General features: G+C 35.7%; 1 protein-coding gene across 1 annotated transcript in view; it reads left to right on the forward strand.

Moving 5' to 3' along the window:
• Window positions 1–20,092, forward strand: part of LOC127789912 (protein RRP6-like 2) — a 39,369-nt gene that overhangs the window by 18,202 nt on the left and 1,075 nt on the right. The window contains exons 2-13 of the mRNA XM_052319002.1: window positions 6,389–6,544; window positions 8,834–8,992; window positions 9,069–9,152; window positions 12,787–12,866; window positions 12,991–13,041; window positions 15,434–15,527; window positions 17,364–17,446; window positions 17,600–17,645; window positions 17,964–18,051; window positions 18,179–18,348; window positions 19,429–19,731; window positions 19,837–19,938. Coding sequence (XP_052174962.1) covers window positions 6,389–6,544; window positions 8,834–8,992; window positions 9,069–9,152; window positions 12,787–12,866; window positions 12,991–13,041; window positions 15,434–15,527; window positions 17,364–17,446; window positions 17,600–17,645; window positions 17,964–18,051; window positions 18,179–18,348; window positions 19,429–19,731; window positions 19,837–19,938 — 1,416 coding nt within the window. The remainder of the gene's footprint in view (window positions 1–6,388; window positions 6,545–8,833; window positions 8,993–9,068; window positions 9,153–12,786; window positions 12,867–12,990; window positions 13,042–15,433; window positions 15,528–17,363; window positions 17,447–17,599; window positions 17,646–17,963; window positions 18,052–18,178; window positions 18,349–19,428; window positions 19,732–19,836; window positions 19,939–20,092) is intronic.

Genomic DNA, 20,092 nt, shown 5'->3' on the forward strand with positions numbered 1-20,092 from the left:
AACAATAATAATACAATAGAGGCAGAGGGTAACAATCATGGCGATGGTTGGACCCATGCCAATGAAGATAAGGCTAAGAGGGGGAGGAATGTCTTTGCTCATGTTCTCTTAGTAGAAAAGTTCAAGCGGTTCAAGAAGATGTCAAGCAAAAGTTGCACAAATAAGAAGTACAAGGTATTTGAGGTTGGAGATGAAGTTATGATATTCTTGAAGAAGGAACGGATTCCAGCAAGAAAGCAGAACAAGCTCAAGCCAAAGAAATATGGTTCTTACAAGATTCCAAAGAAGACCAATGATAATGCTTATGTTGTGGATTTGCCTAATCATATGGGTATTTCTAAATATTCAATGTGGCTAATCTCTTTTTGTACTTGCTGAATGTGGATTTGTCCTACCCGGATTAAAATTCAAGGTTGAATTTTTTCTCAAGTGGAGGGGAGTGAAGCGGTCACCAATCAAGATTCGGCCCAAGGCCGACTTAACCAAACTGGAATAATATCACCAGAATAGTATTTTAATACTTCATATGTTTTAGGATTCTATTTTATGTTTTTACTTGATTTAGGATTCTACTTTATGTTTTTATTTGATTTAGGATTCTACTTCATGTTTCTACTTGATTTAGGATTCTACTTCATGTTTGATTAGGGTTTTATTTTTATTGGAATTCTAGTTGACTTTTACTTAGAATTTATTTCTATTAGGATTCTAGTTGAATTTTATTTACTAATATTAGATGAATTTGGATTAGCCAAACACTATAAATATACCTAGAAGTTAGGGATTGTAATCAAGTTTTTCTCAATATAAATTTCAGCAACCTATTTGGGTTTTTTTAGCAAAACTGTCTTGTTTTTGTGTCTTCTTAAAAGCCAAACTTCGGTCATTGAAGTTTGTTCTTTTAAGGGTTATTTTGACGTGTTTTCTTCACACACGCGCTACACGCTGCGTCAAAAAGACAAGGAAATGCATGGAGAAGTGGGGTTTTTTTTGGTTTACAAAATTATTTAAGGTGGTCCTTGAAACGGAATGCGAATGAAAGATTGAGAGAAAACGCAAGGGAGAAAATAGAACCTTGTTCAAACTTAGATTGAGAAGATCAGAATAATTCTCAATACAATTACAATAGAAAGGCTACCTTATATATAGCCTTGACTACTGCAACTACAAACATAAGTAGCTAGCGATCCTCTACAACTGAAACCACAGCCTAATAATACATTCAACTAATTACAAACCACAACGTACAGAATGATAAACAACACAAAGACAACTACAACTAATCGACTGCCTTAATGTCTTCAACATGCCCCTTCAATTTAGACTTCCTTGAAGTATTCTGCAGAACTTCTTCTGCGGCAGCAGCAGTGTTGCTTCTGCAGCAGATACATGTTGCTACACTAGTGTCTTCAACATGCCCCTTCAACTTAGACCCTCTTGAGGTATTCTGCAGATTTGCTTCTGCAGCAGATAAAGGCTGATATATAGGAGTCATTTTAAGACCAAGCTTGCCACACAAGAATAGAAAGCGATCCTTAGGCAGACCTTTAGTAAAAATATCAGCAACTTGGTACATTGTAGGAACATAATGAATTTCAACAGCACCACATTCAACCTTTTCCCTCACAAAATGCACATCAATCTCTAGGTGCTTGGTTCTTGAATGAAAAACTGGATTTCCAGATATAGACTTTGTTGTCAAATTATCACACCACAGTATAGGAGTATTAGAACATGAAAAACCAAGCTCATGAACGAGAGACTTTAACCATAGTATTTCAGTAACCCCTTGGGCAACAGCTTGATATTCAGCCTCTCCAACCGACCTTGCAACCACCGTTTGCTTCTTAGAACCCCAAACAAGAAGATTATTCCCAAGAAATACACACCAGCCACTAGTAGATCGCCTTGTGATCTTGCAACCAGCATGATCAGCATCCGTGTAAACACTGAGAGGCAGATCAGTAGAGGATGGAGTAAACATTAGACCTAAGCCAACTGTCCTTTTAAGATAGCAAAGTAATCGCTTACAAATCTGCCAATGTTGATCCTTAGGACAGCTTAGAAACTGACTTAACTTGTTTACTACAAAAGCAATATCTGGCCTGGTATATGTAAGATATTGAAGAGAGCCCACAAAGGTCCCATAAAGTGATGGATCAGAAAATAAATCTCTTTCATTAGTCAAAGAGGTGGCAGAACTTAAAGGAACAACACAAGGTTTACAATCAACCTTAGCAGCCTTTTTGAGTAAATTTAGAGTATATTTGGACTGTGTTAGATAAAGACCAGTTGAGTCTCTATAAGCCTCAAATCCAAGAAAATAATTCACTGAACCAAGGGTCTTTAGGGCAAAATTTTTATCTAGATCATCAATAAAATCATGCAAAGCAGTAGAGTTAGAACATGTGATTAAGATATCATCAACACAAAGACAACTACGACTAATCGACTGCCTTAATGTCTTCAACATAAATCAAAAAGGATGTCAGACAAGTGGAGAAAGAGCATTTTAGTGCTATTTATAAGAATAAAGGAGATGTTCAAAGTTGTGGAAATTATTGAGAATTAAGCTAATGAGCCACACTATGAAACTTTGGAATTGGGAGAGAGTTGTAGAGCAAATGTTAAGAAGAGGAATAAGGTGTCTGAAAAGTGAAAACCAATTTGGTTTCATGCATGGCAAGTCAATGATGGAAGCTATATACTTGCTAACACACCTAATGAAAGCCAAAGGAACCAGTTGCAGAAAGATGAAGATAGGGTGAACATTCAGATTGTGGACATATGATTTGGAATTTGTGCAATTCTCTTTAGGCCATTGAGTTGCATCACTGGCCTCCTTTCCTTGTTTAACATCCAGTGACCTCCATAGCTCCTGTGCACGTCAGCAGCCCTGAAGAATATGAATGGTTCTTTCTTTCGATTCTGGACAATGAGGATGCCCAGGAACAACTCCTAGGTTAATTAAGGAATAAATGTTGGAACCTCTTGGGTAAGGATAAGGTAATGGAATTGATAGAGGAATTCATAGACCTAGGTGGGATAGGTGAATAAAGGGAATAGTGATGATGGTAGATATCATACTGAGAAACACAAGAATTCCATATGGGTACAATGATACAATGATGATAAGATTCCCTTACAGCTAAAAGGAAAATTTATAAGACGGTTATAAGATTAGCTTTGTAGTATAACGTACAATGTTGGGCAATGAAGTACCAACATTTCAAAATATGAGTGTGTAGTGGATATGAGGATGTTAATGTGGATGTAGGGCATACAGAAAAAGATAAAACTAAAAAGAAGATTATTTGTAATAAACTTGGAGTGGTTTCAAAAGAGGATGAGATGTGCGAGATGTGGTTAAAATGCGAGGCTCTTGTTAGGGGAGTGGAGGGAATGGGGTGTCACAACCCTAAGGGCATGCTGGGGGTGTAATTGTAATTAGCCTTAATGCTAGTAGATAAGCAACTGTTGTACCTGGCAGTTATAGCTGTAACAACTTGTACTCTTTCGGTTAGGGGAGTTACAACCGAAGAGCTGCCTATAAAAAGGAACCAGATGCATGAGGATGGGAATTATGATGAGATAATACATAATTCTTTCCCTCCAAATTCTCTTTCCTTCCTTTCTCTGTCTTTCAAAATTCTCCCTCTTTTCAAAATTCCCTCTCAATTCAAATTTCTCCCACGGCTACAAAACATTCTAGAATTGCACTAGTCTCAAATCTGAGACTTATCATGGGGCAACAGTGGGGAGAGACTCTTAGCTATTATATGCATTACTAAAGATATGGTCATGGATATAAATGAGTGACAAGCTAGAATTTTGTGTAGCGGACCCCACCTTGTGGGATTAAGGCCTGTTATGTTGTAGAAAGTATAGAACAAATGCCATTTGCACATATACATGTGTGCACAAATATATATGTATAGAACAAATGTATGTTATACACATTTGTGCTCACAGTACACCTCTGTATATACAGATGTATATATGTTACATATTTATGCACATGCACACACCCATTTTATGCACGTGGGCAGGCACATGTATTCAAATAGTATTTAACTCAACATTCACATCATGTACAATTGTATTATCTTAACTAAGCATAATATATTCACCATATATGTAGTCATTTTATCATATATAAATGTGTAATACAAATTTAGATTGTTGCTAAATTGCTTGTGCATAATCACATGCATGCATGCTACAACCATTGGCTAGTCTCCTTGACAAGTCTGGACACTCTACAATAGGAGTTGTTGGATGAAAGCTTTAACCATGAAGGTGAGGCATGCACTCATAATATTGATGCCTAACCTTAGGAGACCCCAACACATGGGAGATTTGGGGTAATGGGGTTTTTCTCTTGGAGTCAGGCATTGGGAAAATGATGCCCCAATTGGATTTATTTGATCCCTGTATTTTTTGTTATGACCCCTTTTTTATGTGTTCAATGAGTGGGATGTGATGAAAGCACCACCGTCATTTCTGAATGTTAGTATTCTATTTCCACCTTTCAAAAACCTAACCCTTAACTCCATTCCCATGTTAAAATCCATAACAAACCCAATTCTAGTTGGCCTTGATGCTATTTTGTTAATAACCATGGACACAAGAGTATGGCATAGATAACAGTTGTATGAAACTCTTCATGTTTATGCATCGTTGTTCATATCTACCTACATAATTGCTTGTCCATGAAGGCATAGATCCCAGGTTAGATGTTCCTATTATGAGTTTTCTAAGTGCTGCTAGACCAATATTTTGACACATGGAGGCAACCTGAATTTCTAGAAAGAACAATAAAGTCCCTTGTTCCCCTCCCTCCCCTTTTTGGGTGGGGGAGTATAATAACAACAATAACAAGCTTTAATCCCGTTAATTGGGGTCGGTTACATGAATTCCAAATGTCCAACCATCTATCTATGGTTATCTCTTCTTTAAGGCCATTATGTCCTATTTTATGTTTCAAAGGCTTCTCACCAAGTTGTCTTTGGTCTTTATGTCTCTATTTTGCTACAAACTTCCTCTATTTTCTCTGTTGGTCTTTTTCTCCATTGTGCAAACCATCTTAATCTTTACTTTTGCATCTCTTGTTTTGTTTAGGTTTCACTCCAACTGTAGTACGCATAATCTAGTTTCTTATCTTCAATATGAGTAACATCCTCTATAATCTCCTCTTCTTTTTAAGCAATTCATCCTAGATATCTTAACTGATCCTTTCTTAGGATAACCTGATCTCTAAGCCTCACAATGACATCATCCATGCTTCTATTTATACTGCATTGACATTCCATGTATTCAGTTTTGACCTACCTAACTTAAAACCTCTGGTTTGGATTCTAAGGTGTTCCTCTATATTTCAAGTTTACCTAAGACAAGAGAAAGTAACAAAAATTAAATTGAAAGGTGCAAAAGGAATAATCCCAAGACAAGAGAGAGGAGAGGCAAAGGAAAACAGGAAAAAGAAAAAAACAGAAGGAGAACGGGGAAAAAGAAATATTCAGGGGCACCTTTACTGAGGTAACTGAGGTAACTTCAAATACAATTGTAGCTACATTCAAACAATAGAGCCTGACCTCATGTTAGTTCCAAGAGCTCTCATTCCCTTAAAACACACCATCCTATTATCCTTGTGTAGGATTCCAAGGGTTCTGGTAAATATCTTCTGTTGTTAATATTAACACACTTTGAGGCCTGGGACTGAATTAAAATTTTCCTATGAACCACTTAACTTCCACACTCCTGAACCATCAAAGATCTCTGCACCATTACTTTGACATAACATGCCTTTTGGGCTGAGATTGATTGCGAACTGATTTGACATCTAAAGGTATTTTGGCCATCCAAATTGATGCCTCCAAAAAGACAAGAAAAGCCCCTGCCTTGGGTCCAGGTGAAGAATTCTTTACTGGTGACAAATGCATTTCTCTTTTGCTGTCATCTTTTGCAATATATGTCATGTTCTAACTTTTGCATGGTGACATCAAGTTAATAAAGGCATTTGATCTTGAAAAGTAGTTCTTATGACTCTAAGAACTATTACTAAATGGAATACTTGTCTCTGTCATTGTGAATATTGAGAAGGGGGTTCTCAGTTTTTTTGGTATGCGGATACTTGATTCATTATGAACATAAGGGGTGTCAATGACTTGATTGCTGTCATCTATACTTGGTGGATGTTTTTAGGTTAAATAACGTTTTGTCTATTCTGTAGCTATACTTCTTCAAGTGGCTTGTAACCACCTGCTTGTGCTTTGTCAACAATTATAGTGTTCTTGTTTTTAGTAGCCCGATATAGAAAGAAATTTTGTTTTTTATGCTGAGTTAAGAAACTATGCTTTTTTCTAACAGCAACTTTTCACCCCTGCAGGAAAATTTCACTGCCTTGGATTTTGTTGATAAAAATATCGGAGACTTTGAGTCTTTGAAGCCACCTCCACTTGAGTCTACTCCTTTCAACTATGTGGATGAGGTTAAAGACTTGAAAGAATTAGTTGCTAAGCTGCGTGATGTGGACGAATTTGCGGTAATTTTTGTTACAATAATATGTTCCTAAATTAAAACACTTTGGATCTGCAATGTTAAGCTATCCCCTAAACCTCCTTTTGATAGGCAGAGAGCCTACAACTAACAGTAACTGATTATCAGTTGACTCTCTAGCATTCAATAAATCATGTTACATTTGATGAATAACATTGATGATCTACTTTTCATTCTAAAGGAGAAAGTTACCTTTAGTTTTCTTCTGCAATACTTAACCTGAAAATGTAATGATCTACAATAATAGACTAATACTTTGAGAGATGTATAGGACATGGCTAGTACTCTCAGAGATGCATAGGTCATGTGGATTCTTTCTCCTTTGTATGTCCCCATCCTGGTTTCACCCCTCTTCTAGCTATTTTATCCATGAGCTCTTTCAATTTTCTTTTCCGCAGTTTTAGCATCTGGTGTAGGAACCGCAAAAGGATATGCAATTCGGTATGATTGGAAGAGATTAACTGTATTTAGTTGGTATGGTCAAGAACTAATCTCACATTACAGTACTAGAGTAGACCTCATATGGAGCTTGTTAAACAATCACTAGTATAACCATCAAGCTTGGACATCTAAAAATATAGGATTCTCTATGGTGCCAAGAGCATTTTCCAGATTGAATAATTCAGCATCAGTCAAGCAAAAGTGTCATCAGGTCTCTTTTTCTTTGTTATTACTGAGGCATTTTGAAATGCTGGAAGATGAATGTTGAAGCTTCTATGCACTCTGAAGTGCAATTAATTGGAGAACTAGTGAGCTGCAACGACATAGCTTTCTTTCTAAATTAGCTACTTGAGGCAAAATATAATGATGTATTGGACTTATAGATGATATATAACTGGTGTATTGTTCACTAATTTGCGACAGCAATGTAATAAAATTCTGCCAGATTTTTGTGAAGTTTAAACTCTGCTGGATTTTTTCTGAAGCTGTTTACCACCCCATTTTATTCATTGTCAAGGTGCTTTGATCGAAGAGAATGAGTTCTTGGTGTGCTTCATGTTAGTATTATTATTATAAAGCTGCTCTGGAATTTTGTCACATAGGGACAGTTCAATCTTGAAGGTTGATTTTGGGAAACGATATATTTGTACTGACTTTTAATTATTACATCATATGTGGTTTTGTGAAGTCTTAAAATCACTGAGAAAGGATATCTGCAGGGAATGAAACAGTCAGAAATAAGATTGCAGCTTTCCTTTGATGTCTAGCATTCCATGTCTTCAGCAAACCAGTGTTATTTAATTGTTAACCTTTCTGAAAACTTCATTGCAGACAGACATAAGGCATGGATTGATATTAGCAATTTTCCTTCTTTTCAAGTTCTGAAATGGCTCTCACTTGTATTTTGCTTCAAAAATCATTTTGAGCTAAAACTCTTTGGCAACCACTGAGGTTTTATTTTATTTTTAGTTGGCTTTACAAAAATTTTGGTTGAAGGTTTTTTAAAAATTAAGCCTTTTTATAGAAAACATTTACAAACTAAAACCTAGCCTAACTTGCTCTCAAAATAAAATTATCTTATCACATCAAAGCCACCTCATCATCCAACACACCAGTTTCTATAAGCCACTAATGCGGTTTTGAATTTTGGGCAAAAATTGCAATTGTGGTTTTACCATTGAACAAAAACCACAAAGATGATTTTTGAGTAAAAGAAAAAACTGCATACACGGTTTTTAGTTTTTCCCTAAAGCTATATTTATGGTTTTGCCCAAATTTTTGTTTATCATAAATGGCCTTACTTCTCCCCCCCCCTTCTCTAATGTGATAAGTAGAGTTTTAGTTTGGGAATAAGTATGCTTGAAGTTTTATTTTGTGAAACTATTTGTGAACAAGCTTATATTTTGGAAAAATTCTTTTGGTTGCCTATCACTTGGGAATTGTAAGAATTCTGAAAATCAATCTGAACAAGCTGGTGAAAGTTTAGTGATTGGAGGAAGGTTGCATTGGTTATGACCAATTTACTCTTTTAAACACACCTTCTTGTTCTGTATCTGTGTAACTCTTTTGTTATTTGGTGACTCATAGGAAACTTATTTGGTCAGGGTTGGCGACAAACTTTAGGGTTTGGGTTTCAACATGTTTTCTTCACTAGTGATTATTTTGTCAAAGGTGGAGCTTGGATGATTTTTGATGGAGTTCTACTGTTCTTGTGTGTTTGTCCTTAAACAATTTGTGCTACTTCTGTAGAACTATGCTGTTGTATTGGCTACCTGAGCTCTGTTAGAGTTTGTCTAAGGGAACTTTTTTTTTTTTTTATTTTACTATTGTCCAGGTTGATTTGGAACATAATCAGTATCGATCTTTTCAAGGATTAACTTGTCTGATGCAAATCTCAACTAGAACCGAGGATTTTGTTGTTGATACACTGAAGCTTCGCATTCAGATTGGTCCTTATCTGAGGGAACTATTCAAAGATCCTACAAAGAAAAAGGTAGATCTCTGTTTTGTTTACATATCTGAGATCATGATAAATTTTCTTCATTATGATGATATTTTTATTTAATCAGGTTATGCATGGAGCAGATCGTGATATTTTGTGGCTCCAGAGGGACTTTGGCATCTACATCTGCAATCTGTTTGATACTGGGCAGGTCCTTGTTTGGAACAACTAAATTGTCTACATGAAATGGATTTCCTTGGCTTTACTATTCTTTTTTTTTTTTTTTCTTTTTTCTTTTAAAATTATTTCTCTCCTGTCCTGCCGTATCCCTTCCCAAGTAAGAGGGTATGGGATTGGTTTAAAGGTCATGCAACCCTGAACCTCCTCCAATTATATAGTAATATATCACAAATCTCCCTACTATATGATGTCAATATTAAGATATCATTACTATATAAGAAATGTTAAAGAGTTTTCTTGATAAGCATTGAGGAATAAAGAATCAGAAGAATTCTAAATGAATTAGGGTTGGAATTTGGTTATTTTTTGATATATTTGGTAGATTAATTTTAGTAGTATTTAATTTTTCTAGTTTTTGTTTCTTGTAGGATTTTCTGTATAAATATGATAACAGTCAATAGAAATGCTCACATTTTGGATTGATATTGAACATACATATTTTTGGGTTTCTTTTTTCGCTTGGTAACTCTTTCACTCTCTTTCTCCTACTTTTTCTTTTTCTGCTCTATGCCTCCCTTCTCTCTCTTCTAATGGATGAACTCACAAAGTACATCCAAGAAGAAGTGCCTTGGTGCATGTTATTTGTATACTGATATTTTTTTGATGGATTAGATAAAAGAATGCATGGACAATAAACTTGAATTATGGAGAAGACCTTTAGAATCTAAAGGTTTGAAATTATGTAGGCCAAAAGACTAGGCATGTGGAATGTAAATTAAGTAAAAGTAGAAGTGTGAATGATGTTATCATGAGACTTGGGGAGTCATGATCAATTTCATAATCTTGTATCAATTGTTCAAAAAGAAAGGGAAATTATGGAGGATATTGCTCATATAATCAAGGTAGGATTGTTAAAGTGGAAAAGTGCATCCAAAATTTTATACAATTGTCAAATCTCTTTTAAGCTAAAACAAAAGTTTTACCGGATGGCTATAAGTCCATTTGTCTTGTATGGTCATAATGTTGGGTGCCAACATGTCCAAATATGGTTGCACCTGAGATGAGAATATTACTATGTGTCGCCATACGCAAAAAAAAAGAGATAAGATCATTCATAATAAGATTGAAGTGATGCCTGTCGAAGATAATATGAGAAAGTCATGATTAAAGATGGAATATTACTATGTGTCACCATACGCAAAAAAAAAAGAGATAAGATCATTCATAATAAGATCGAAGCGATGCCTGTCGAAGATAATATGAGAAAGTCATGATTAAAGATGGTTTGGATACGTGAGAAGAAAACAAATAGGAGTACTTGTGAGATGAGTGAATGAATGTATGAAATCGTGGAAAAAGCAGGAGAGGAAGACCAAAAACAAAAAAAAAATGGTTTTTAATTCATAAACATAAACATAAGATATAATGGCCTTACAAAGGATATAACCATGGGTAGAGATGATTGGGGGTTTAGAATCATGCATCCTAACCCAACCAGTGGGCTAATGCTTTGATTGTTATTGTTGATATCCATCTCTTCTCTTAGATTTTTTGCCCTTATCTTCTTCTCCTTTCTGGCTTCATCTTGTTGGTTCTCTGCATCATTTCTTTCCCTAATTTTTAAAGAAAATCTGGTTAGTTTATTTTTTAAAATTTCAGGTTTAATTTTTTTTTTTTCTTTCATTTTGGAGCTTTACACTGCCTTAAGTTGTCTTAATCTGTTCAACCTAATTGTACATAACTTAATCAGGGAGTGATTGATGGGATGAAGGTTTTCAGTATGTCATGGTATTATGGAGGGTTCTACCCATTGTGGTTCCGGGAGTGGATATGGGGAGGTTTTTCCTATTAGGAATGGGTTGAGTTCGATGAAACCCATCCTAAAATTGCATCTTTCTCATCCATATTCTCTCCTTTGGAGCTTGTTTTCTTTGTGCCTATTGTTTCTTTTCTTCTTTATGTTAACTAGTTTCTGTCATCCATGTATCGTGGAAGGCCATATTGTGTTATTTACAAGTGTTCAGTTCTTATCTTTCTAGAAAATTTCTTTTCTGAAGATAAAGGTATCTCATCACCTTATCCATCAGGCAAGAGGTGGGGCTTGAAATGTTTTTATTCACAAAATGTATTGGCTACTTAGTACATGTTCTAATACTCGGTGAATTGTTTCCTTTATTTTTTTCTTTATTGCTCTTCTGTTTACTCTTCTTGCTTAACTGTCTTGTAGTTCTTCTTCTTGTATCAATGCCCAATAGTTTTCAAGCCACTGGTGGTAGAATTTGTTATTTATATTTTGGGTTTTCTATTTCATCCGCCATGGGGCACATTGAAAGCATGAAGTCTCTTCTGGATTTGATGCTCAGGAATGTGAATGGACTTTGCCATTGTCATGTTTCCCTCATAGGGAAAGATAATATGAAAGTATAATTTGTTTTGGGCCAGATTAGTTTCAAGTATAATATTATGGAGGGAAAGACATATTAGTATTTGAGGTAGTTTGGCATTGGCAATGGTGAATTAATTGTTAGTTAAAGTTAAATCTCCTATATGATACTTAAGAACTATCTTTACTAATTCCTATGAGTGCGAAGTACAAAAGATTCTTATCTTAGTTAGATCAAAGATGATATTTGATCTGATTGCTCATATGTCTGAGAATAGTCCCGTTTTTACATTTTTATTTTTATTATGTCTGCTATGTGGTGATTTTCTGGTGTTTGATTCTACTTAATTTATTTTTGTTTGTGAAATGGAAATATATAGTTCTATTCTATAAATAGAGTAGGGAGCTCCTGGTCAAAGACCTGGCAATTGTGACTCCAGTGCATCTATTACCTGCTGCCCGGTTGCTATGAGTCCAGCTGCAAGACATTGGCTTTATGGATTTTGAGGGTTTAGAACATGGGTGTGGAGTAGCAATGTTGGTTAAGTATTTATGAGTTCAAATCTTTGCTATTGACATATCAACCTTAGGACAGTCAGATGATTCTGTGAGCCCCTGGACACTTGACTTCACTCTTTATTGTCCCAATTTCTTTGATTTGTAAATACAGTATAGTCCTATGGGTTGAAGTCTTCCATTAGATGGCTCCTTTGGTGGGGGTTGGTTTTGAGGGGAGAAGAAATCACTGATTGCCATTTTTTTTTTTTTATTTCTTGTACATGAAATGAATGGTGGTGGTTCGATAAGCTTCTTATGCACATGTAGACTTATATAAGAATATAAGATATGCTCTTTTTAACTAGTCCCTGTTCTCTCCTTACTTTTTGTTCCAAAAACTAGTTTAAGAGCATGTGTATACCTGAACTGTTCCTAAATTTTAGTTCTGTCTTATTTATCCATTGTTTGCTGCAGTAATATAAACCTCCTAGACAAATGCATTTCTGGCAACATCCTAGAAGTTTTTGGAGTGTTGTGGCAGTTCAAAAGTTGTGGATTAACCCAATTCTTGTGTACCTTACTGTTGCTGAACCTCAGTTCCATGGAGTCCATTTCCCATTCTTTTCCTTCATCTTCTTGACTTTGGCAATTAATTTGACAGACATGGCAGAAACTTATCTCTGCGACTCCATGGTGTTGTTATTGTTTTTTTTGAATTAGATTATGTTGATTTTTGTTTGGCTAATATTTGAGGAATAAATTTAATTTTTGTCTTCATTCATAGGCCTCGAGAGTATTGAAGTTGGAAAGAAATAGTCTGGAGTATCTTCTGTTTCACTTTTGTGGAGTGACGGCTAACAAAGAGTAGGCTCTACATGTACTTAAACTGTAGAAATATCCACTTATGTGCTGTCTTCTCTTGTTTGACTCCTTATACACATTCAATTCCTTACAAATTTTCTAAAATTTTCCATCCAACTCTTCACAGATACCAAAATGCAGATTGGAGACTTCGCCCTCTTCCTGAAGAGATGCTCAGGTATGCATTTGTGTTAGCACGTAGGACCTTTTTTTCTTAAATTTATATTTTTCCTTTTTGGTTTTCTGGATTTCTTTGTTTTTTCTTCTAGTTTTTGAGATTGTGGAAACACTTCAAATAAGATGGGACCTTCATGTGGGAAATAGTTATGAACATGGAAAATTATTTTTCTGAATCTGTTTATTGGAGTCTAGAAAATTTGGTAGTTTGTTTTAGATATTGCTTGGGGATTTCTCTCATCTATAAGTTTCCCAGAAAGGGTGTTGAACTTCTCCAACAATTGGCTCAATCCTTGAAAGAGACTGCACTTTGTTGCATTCACTACAAGAATATCGAGTTATGAATTGACTTTCAAATACTTGCTTGTAAGAAATATAAACCGTTTCTATTACATTTTGAAGCAGTTTAGAAGACAGTCATGCCAGGTCTTACTCTTCCTTAACAACCTCCCTCCCACCCTTCTCCTTTCTTGATTGTTGAACTGCTAGCAAAAGATGAGAACTAAGGAAGATCCTAGTGCTGCAACCTGTCTTAGGCTCTGCCTTGAGGAGCATTAAGGCAAACATCCATTTTGGTAATGATGATGAATATGATGCATGACATGATTTAAATGGAGAGGTTACTGAAAAGAGCATGCAAGCTGTATCCGATTAACAGCATTAGACAGTCGAAAGTATAGGATGTTATGTTGTACAATGCTTATCAGATTGGTGGTGGACCAATGTATTGGGGCTTGCAAAGATTGCTACAGTTCTTCAGAGTCTTCTATTCTTTTTCTTCTGTCAAAAAGATGCTGCACAAAGCTCCTCCAAGTTTGTAATTTTAGAGCTTTAATACAATGCAGAATAAGAACAATCATAGCATGTGATATGGTGATAAATATATCACTAGTTGCCATTCTTACTTTCATTAAATCTTTCTGCTCTTTGCTTTTTCACTTAATTGATAAAGCAATGATGTTATATTGTAAGGGGGTTTGTTTCAATTGCAAATAATATTTGCCTCCCAATTGGGAAGTTATCAAGCTTGAGGGATTTTGGTAAAGGTTTTATGTAAGGTTTGACATTAAACTCTAAAGTCAGATGGGTACAAGTTTAACTAAGGCATCTGGGGTGTGATTAACCTCTGACATCAGTCATGGTTCTCATTTTTTCTCTTTAAGGATGCTGTCCAGGAGTTGCATGACTTACGTTAATTGTCACTGCCATCTGACAGGCAGTTAACTATTTTCTTCATTCAGTTGCCCACTTCTTTCCTATAGAGCTTGTAATTCATTGTTCTTCACGACAAAGTTGGGTGATAACATTTCATTTTCTATATATGAATCAAATATTGAACAAAATTTTATATTTTCCCTTAAAAAGATTGATTTCCAAAATACTTTTGTGGATATTTCTCAATGCCCTCAGGTACTCATGGAAAACTATAGCTTCTGCACTTTCCACATAGGGAAGTGAATTTCAAGGCAATTAGTTCTGTCCTTGCTTGGATGGGTTGTGAAGTGAAATGAATTCATACATGATTTCTTGTTTTTGAAGGTGGTGTAATTATTGTGGTTGGTCAGGAGTTGAGTCTAAAATACTTGTAACCTTCTAGGGTTAGAATCTTCTGGTGTCAACACTATGAGTTAAGTTTGACTTTGAATTCTAGTGGTAGCTATGAAAATGATGCAAATGAAAATCAATATATGATAGCCACTCCCACATGCCCCACTCTTGATCTTGCTTTATGCTGTTGTTTTCTCTCCTCCAAGGGCTCTTAGGTTGAATTGCTGATGTAGCTTAAAGTGGTCTTTGCTTTCTTTCCACAATCATAGAACTTAAGTCTGATCCTTTGCATGATAAATGTATACTGGAATGGAAGGAAATGAAAGATAATGTATACTGGAATGGAAGGAAATAAAAGATGAACGGACTATTGCGCGTGCGCGTGTGTGCCCATGTGTGTGTGTGTGTTTTTTTTTTTTGCTAAGCAATGAAAGAAGTATTGAAGTGGAGCAAAGCCCTTTGTCCTTGTTCCAGAATCCAAGGTTATTCCATTCAACAGGTTCTGTCCTCTGTGTGACTGCCTCTGTAAGGGGTTTTGTGCAGTTACTTCCATTATCCTTATTTCCTCCCCAAAACCAGCAATTTGACCCTATGGATACTTTCAACAGCTCAAAAGAAGTTGATTACAATACCTTTTCACATTTATCTGTGTACTGGTACATTCTAATTATTGTTCTTGTTTTTTTGATTAGTCAGGGAGCATCTAATTATATGCATTTACTTGCAACATCTGACTTGTTTTAGCTATTATTTGTTTCTGGTTTCTCATTAGTACCCTGATCATTTATTTTTTGTTGTTTTGAACCTCAACCGTCTAACTGCTGTATGCATCTTGGTTTTATCAGATATGCCAGAGAGGACACACATTATTTGCTGCATATATATGATCTGTTGAGAATTAGGCTGCTCTCAGAAAAATCTGATGACCTACTGGTAGAGGTATCCCCTGGTTAAGCTGTGAGAACTCATTTTGTTTTTATGAGCATACATGTAACTACTAAGTACTTCATGGCAATGCAACCATGTTCCTTATGGGTCTACTTGTTTCTGAACTTATTATGTATTGTAGCCATATACTTCGATGATGATAATAAGACACTGTTCTGGTGCTTCTGCTATGTACCTTCTCACTGACTTGGATAATTTGTTGTTTCATATTCTTCATTGTGGAGAAAGTTGATGGCTCTGTAATTTTTTGTCGCCATATTCATGAGGGTAGCTCCTGCTTGTTTTGGTTTTTTCTAGTTCTAGATTGATAGAGAGGCTGCTTTCAATTTTTTTGGGGATAGTTCCAGCTTTGTTTGTGTGTCTCATATAGAAGTGTTGTTGGTTAATTTCTTTTAACACCTGTGCATATATTTCTGTTTATGTAATTTTAAATGTGTTCCTGGGAGTTCCTTTTAAGTATCTATAAAAATGACTGTGAAACAGTATGTTAAAAAAAACAATTTTATGCTAGTAACAAATCATCGTAAGTAAAAGTATTACGAAATACAAATTTTAGATGGATCCTCATGTTCCATGTGAATGGGCCTTGTAAAGCAGTGTATAATGGTGTGAAATTTATTTGAAATAGGAAATAAGAAGTTTAAAAGAATTAGATGGAATTTAACATTTTGAAGCACTTGACACCTATACCTGAGCGTATGCAGCTAGGTTTTCACAAATGGGCCTTGGTAAGCAACATAGAGAAGAGCGAAATGTGAAAATAGAAATAAGAAATTCAAAGGAATTAGGTCAATTTGACACATCAAGACATCCAAGTATTTCACATATATTCCCTAGTTTATGCAACAATTTTTTTACAATATATAAGCACAAGTACATGTCACATGTCACAAGGTTTGCATCAGGGGACAGGTGTCAGTTATAAGTACAAGTACAATACATAAGTGTCGTGCTTCTTAGCCCCACAAAGGGGCAAAAGCCCTTGCCATTTGCACTGCCCCTCCTGGTTTTCCATTAGTACTTTATTGGAGCTCATCGGCTCACATTGAGGCTTGATAAACATGTGTTTGCTATTGTTTAGCTAGCACTCAATGGTCAGTGCATATTTATGTCTTATCTTTTCAAAGAAATGCAAATTGGATGCCAAAAATTCTCACTAGTTTTTGGAGGGTGTCATTCATTCTTGAGAAATATCTGACACCGGATGCAAACCTTCCAGATATCTTAGTGACACACCTATTGATATGTGCTTGACCACCTTGGTTTTGTTTGTTCTGGTGGCTGTAATGCCAACTTCAGCACTTAATACTTTAAGCCTCTGTATAAAGATTACCCCCATTTGCCAAACCAAAAACACTAGCAGGAGAAAAACGAGAAAAAGGAACACAACAAAAACAAAGGACAAGGAGGATCAATGTGGTTAAATGGAATTATGAATTGAGCGAAACCACAAACAAAAAGGTAAAACTTACATGTTTATAACTTGTCATACACTAATGTGTTTTCTTTAGTCTGACTTGCATGAGGGCGGTGTATATTTTTGTTCTTCTTTCAGATATAGTGTCATTTACTGCTATTGTGAATCTATATCTTTGTGGTTTTTGTTTTAGTATTTTTTGCTTCTGCGGTGGTTCTTTTTAACCTTCTAGGCCTATAGATTTAGATTGTCAATGGAAAAAGAATCATGGCTTACAAGTCTATATTTATTTTTTGTTTTAGTAATTTTTGCTTCTGTTGTTTTCCTTATAATGTTAATTCTAAGTCTCTTTGCATGCCTATGTTTTCTTTTTCACCTTGGCTTATAGAAAAAAGTGTTGTTGCATACAGGTCTACAAGCGGAGTTATGATTTATGCATGCAGCTCTATGAGAAGGAACTTCTGACAGAGAGTTCATACCTCCACATATATGGGTTTGTTACTGGTTCTGATGCTCTTTGCTGTTCAACTTGTAAATTAATATATGTCAACAGTTTTTGTTGTTTGTTTCTATTCTTTGTTGCTTCAGTTTTCTGTGTGTCTTGGAGGAACATTATGAACTTATGTTCTTTTTCATCTTGATACAGTTTGCAAGGTGCTGATCTCAATGCCCAGCAGCTTGCAGTTGTTGCAGTAAGTTTTTGCTTTATTACCTATTAAACATCAGGTTACGTCATATCTGAGATAATTCTTGTCCTGAAACAAGGTTGCTGAAGTACATAAGCGTATGCTATCTGATGCACCTTTTGACGTGCTAGGGATTTGGAAGGTGCTAATTGCCATTTTTATGGCTGTGATCATGAGATAGTTGTTAACTATTATACATTTACAAGTATCATTGTTCACAGGTTGGATTGTGTGTAGTGAGGTTGACACAATGAGTTAACATAGGGGGTCTTTGCTTACTCTCTGTCTGCTAATTTCCTTACAAGGTGACCTGTTGGTCTGCAGGGACTTTGTGAATGGAGAGATGTTGTTGCCCGTGCTGAGGATGAGAGCACTGGTTATATATTGCCAAACAAAACACTTCTTGAAATTGGTATTTGGATAACTACATGAATTCTCTTAAATATATATTTTTTAATTTTACTTATGTTAAATCACATAATGACATGGTTCTATATATGTTTTTCTGCCTTTGTTCATCTCTTATATGATGGGAACAGCCAAACAGATGCCTGTTACTACAACTAAGCTGCTTCATTTGGTGAAATCAAAGCACCCATGCGTTGAGCGAAATCTCAATTCAGTTGTTAGTGTCATAAAGCAGTCCATGCAGAATGCTGTTGCCTTTGAAACTGCTGCTGAGCGCTTAAAAGAGGAGCGTATGGAAAAGGTAAGAATTACTAAGAAAGTTAGGCTAGCCATAAATGTTGTTCTTGTGATCAATCCTGAACGGATTGCCAAATTTCTAATATTTACCTTAGACCATCAGTCAGACTCTTGTGAGGGACGTCCGAGGTATATGAATAGCAATAGGAGAGCTATCAGTCAGTTGTATGCATTCAAATTTACTTTTTTGATTCGTCTAACACTTGTATATTTGATGTTTGTTTTATCCATGGAAATTTCAAATTCTTAGCAATAAATTCCCATCTAAAATATGTTGCTTTTCTTTTCTCTTTCTTTCTTTTTTATTTATGTGTGTGTGTGTGTGTGTATTCTGGAAAGGGGGTGTTATTCAAATGAAAGTAGTATATATTTTGATTCTGTCATGCATTCTGTCCTTTCCGTGATAAAATTGATTTTGTGGTTGGTGATTCTATATAGTGTATTTCAATTTGTGATATTGAGAAATCTGCAAACTTGTTTCTTTGATCTTGTGTGGGAACTTATAGGACTGGCAAACCGAGGGTGCAAAATATATTGATATTTGAATCTAAACAGGAGATCAGTGCTTGTACTTGCTTAAATAATATTTGATACTTGTAACATTGACCCAAAATTGGAAATCCCTTGGCGGAGAGGGGGCAGACAAAATTTCTATTGTTTATGTTTGTAGGTGTTTCAGATTCAGCTGTGAAGTGGACATGTTGAATTATCTACTTCTATCAACATCTTAGATTGAGAACATTATGCATATAGGAAATCCTAGAAAGCTTATTTTCCCATTATTCATCAGCTCTTATCATCTGGGTTAAGTGGATGAGAATTTTACATCCATGAGTAACATAATTGAAAGTCTTAAAGGTATAGTGATCTTGAATTTCTTGCAAACCAATGAGTAGCCTTTCTTCTTGCAATGATTAATATCTGAATTGCCATTGTCTGTGAAATGGTTTGGAATTTATTTTTAAATTGGAAAATGGTTTGGAATTTGACAGCAGGATTTTAGATTGTTGAGGGTGCACAGATTTGCTTTACTATATATTTTATCTTATCCTGTGATTTGCTGACTAGCATTTTGCAAATCTAGGCATCCCAACGAAATATAGTGTCTACTGATAGAAGTGAGGCTCCTCCTGAAGTCCCTGTTGGATTAAAGACCACAGCAACAACAGAAAATCAGGGTGCTGGCATGTCTGGAGAACCTCCAGCTCCTTCACATTTTAGGGGGACTTTGAAGCTTGAAAGCAATTTTGCTGAAATTAGTAAAAATGTACAGGAAGGTGCTTTGGAACATAATGGTGGTCAAAATGCAAGCATAGAAAGTCAAACAAGTGACAATGCCAGCAGGCTTCAAGGAGAAAGCCCCATCACTTCAGGGCAGAGCAAAGAGGTGAATAACAATACAAGAACATCAAATTCAATAAGCTATTGATTCGTTCAGATCATATGTTTTGATTTGTGAAGACAGACTAAGTTATGTATCCTTTTTCTTTAGGGTGCCATAGCTGCTATTCACGTGCTACAGAAGCCAAGCCATGCTTTTGGGGCAATGCTGGGGAGTTCTTCAGGGAAGAGAAAGTTGGTTTCTGATAAAAAAGTGAGTTCAGTAATATTGATTCCTCTTGATTCTTGGGCTGATATGTTGTGAGAGTTGGTCTTACATGGTAGGCTCATGATGCCTAATATCTTCAGTTCCACCGACAGCAGCGGGTTATTATCATTCCTCTCAGAAATTAGTTTTGTTATTTTGT

Source organism: Diospyros lotus, chromosome 14, assembly GCF_014633365.1.
Source record: "Diospyros lotus cultivar Yz01 chromosome 14, ASM1463336v1, whole genome shotgun sequence".
Classification (NCBI taxonomy): domain Eukaryota; kingdom Viridiplantae; phylum Streptophyta; class Magnoliopsida; order Ericales; family Ebenaceae; genus Diospyros; species Diospyros lotus.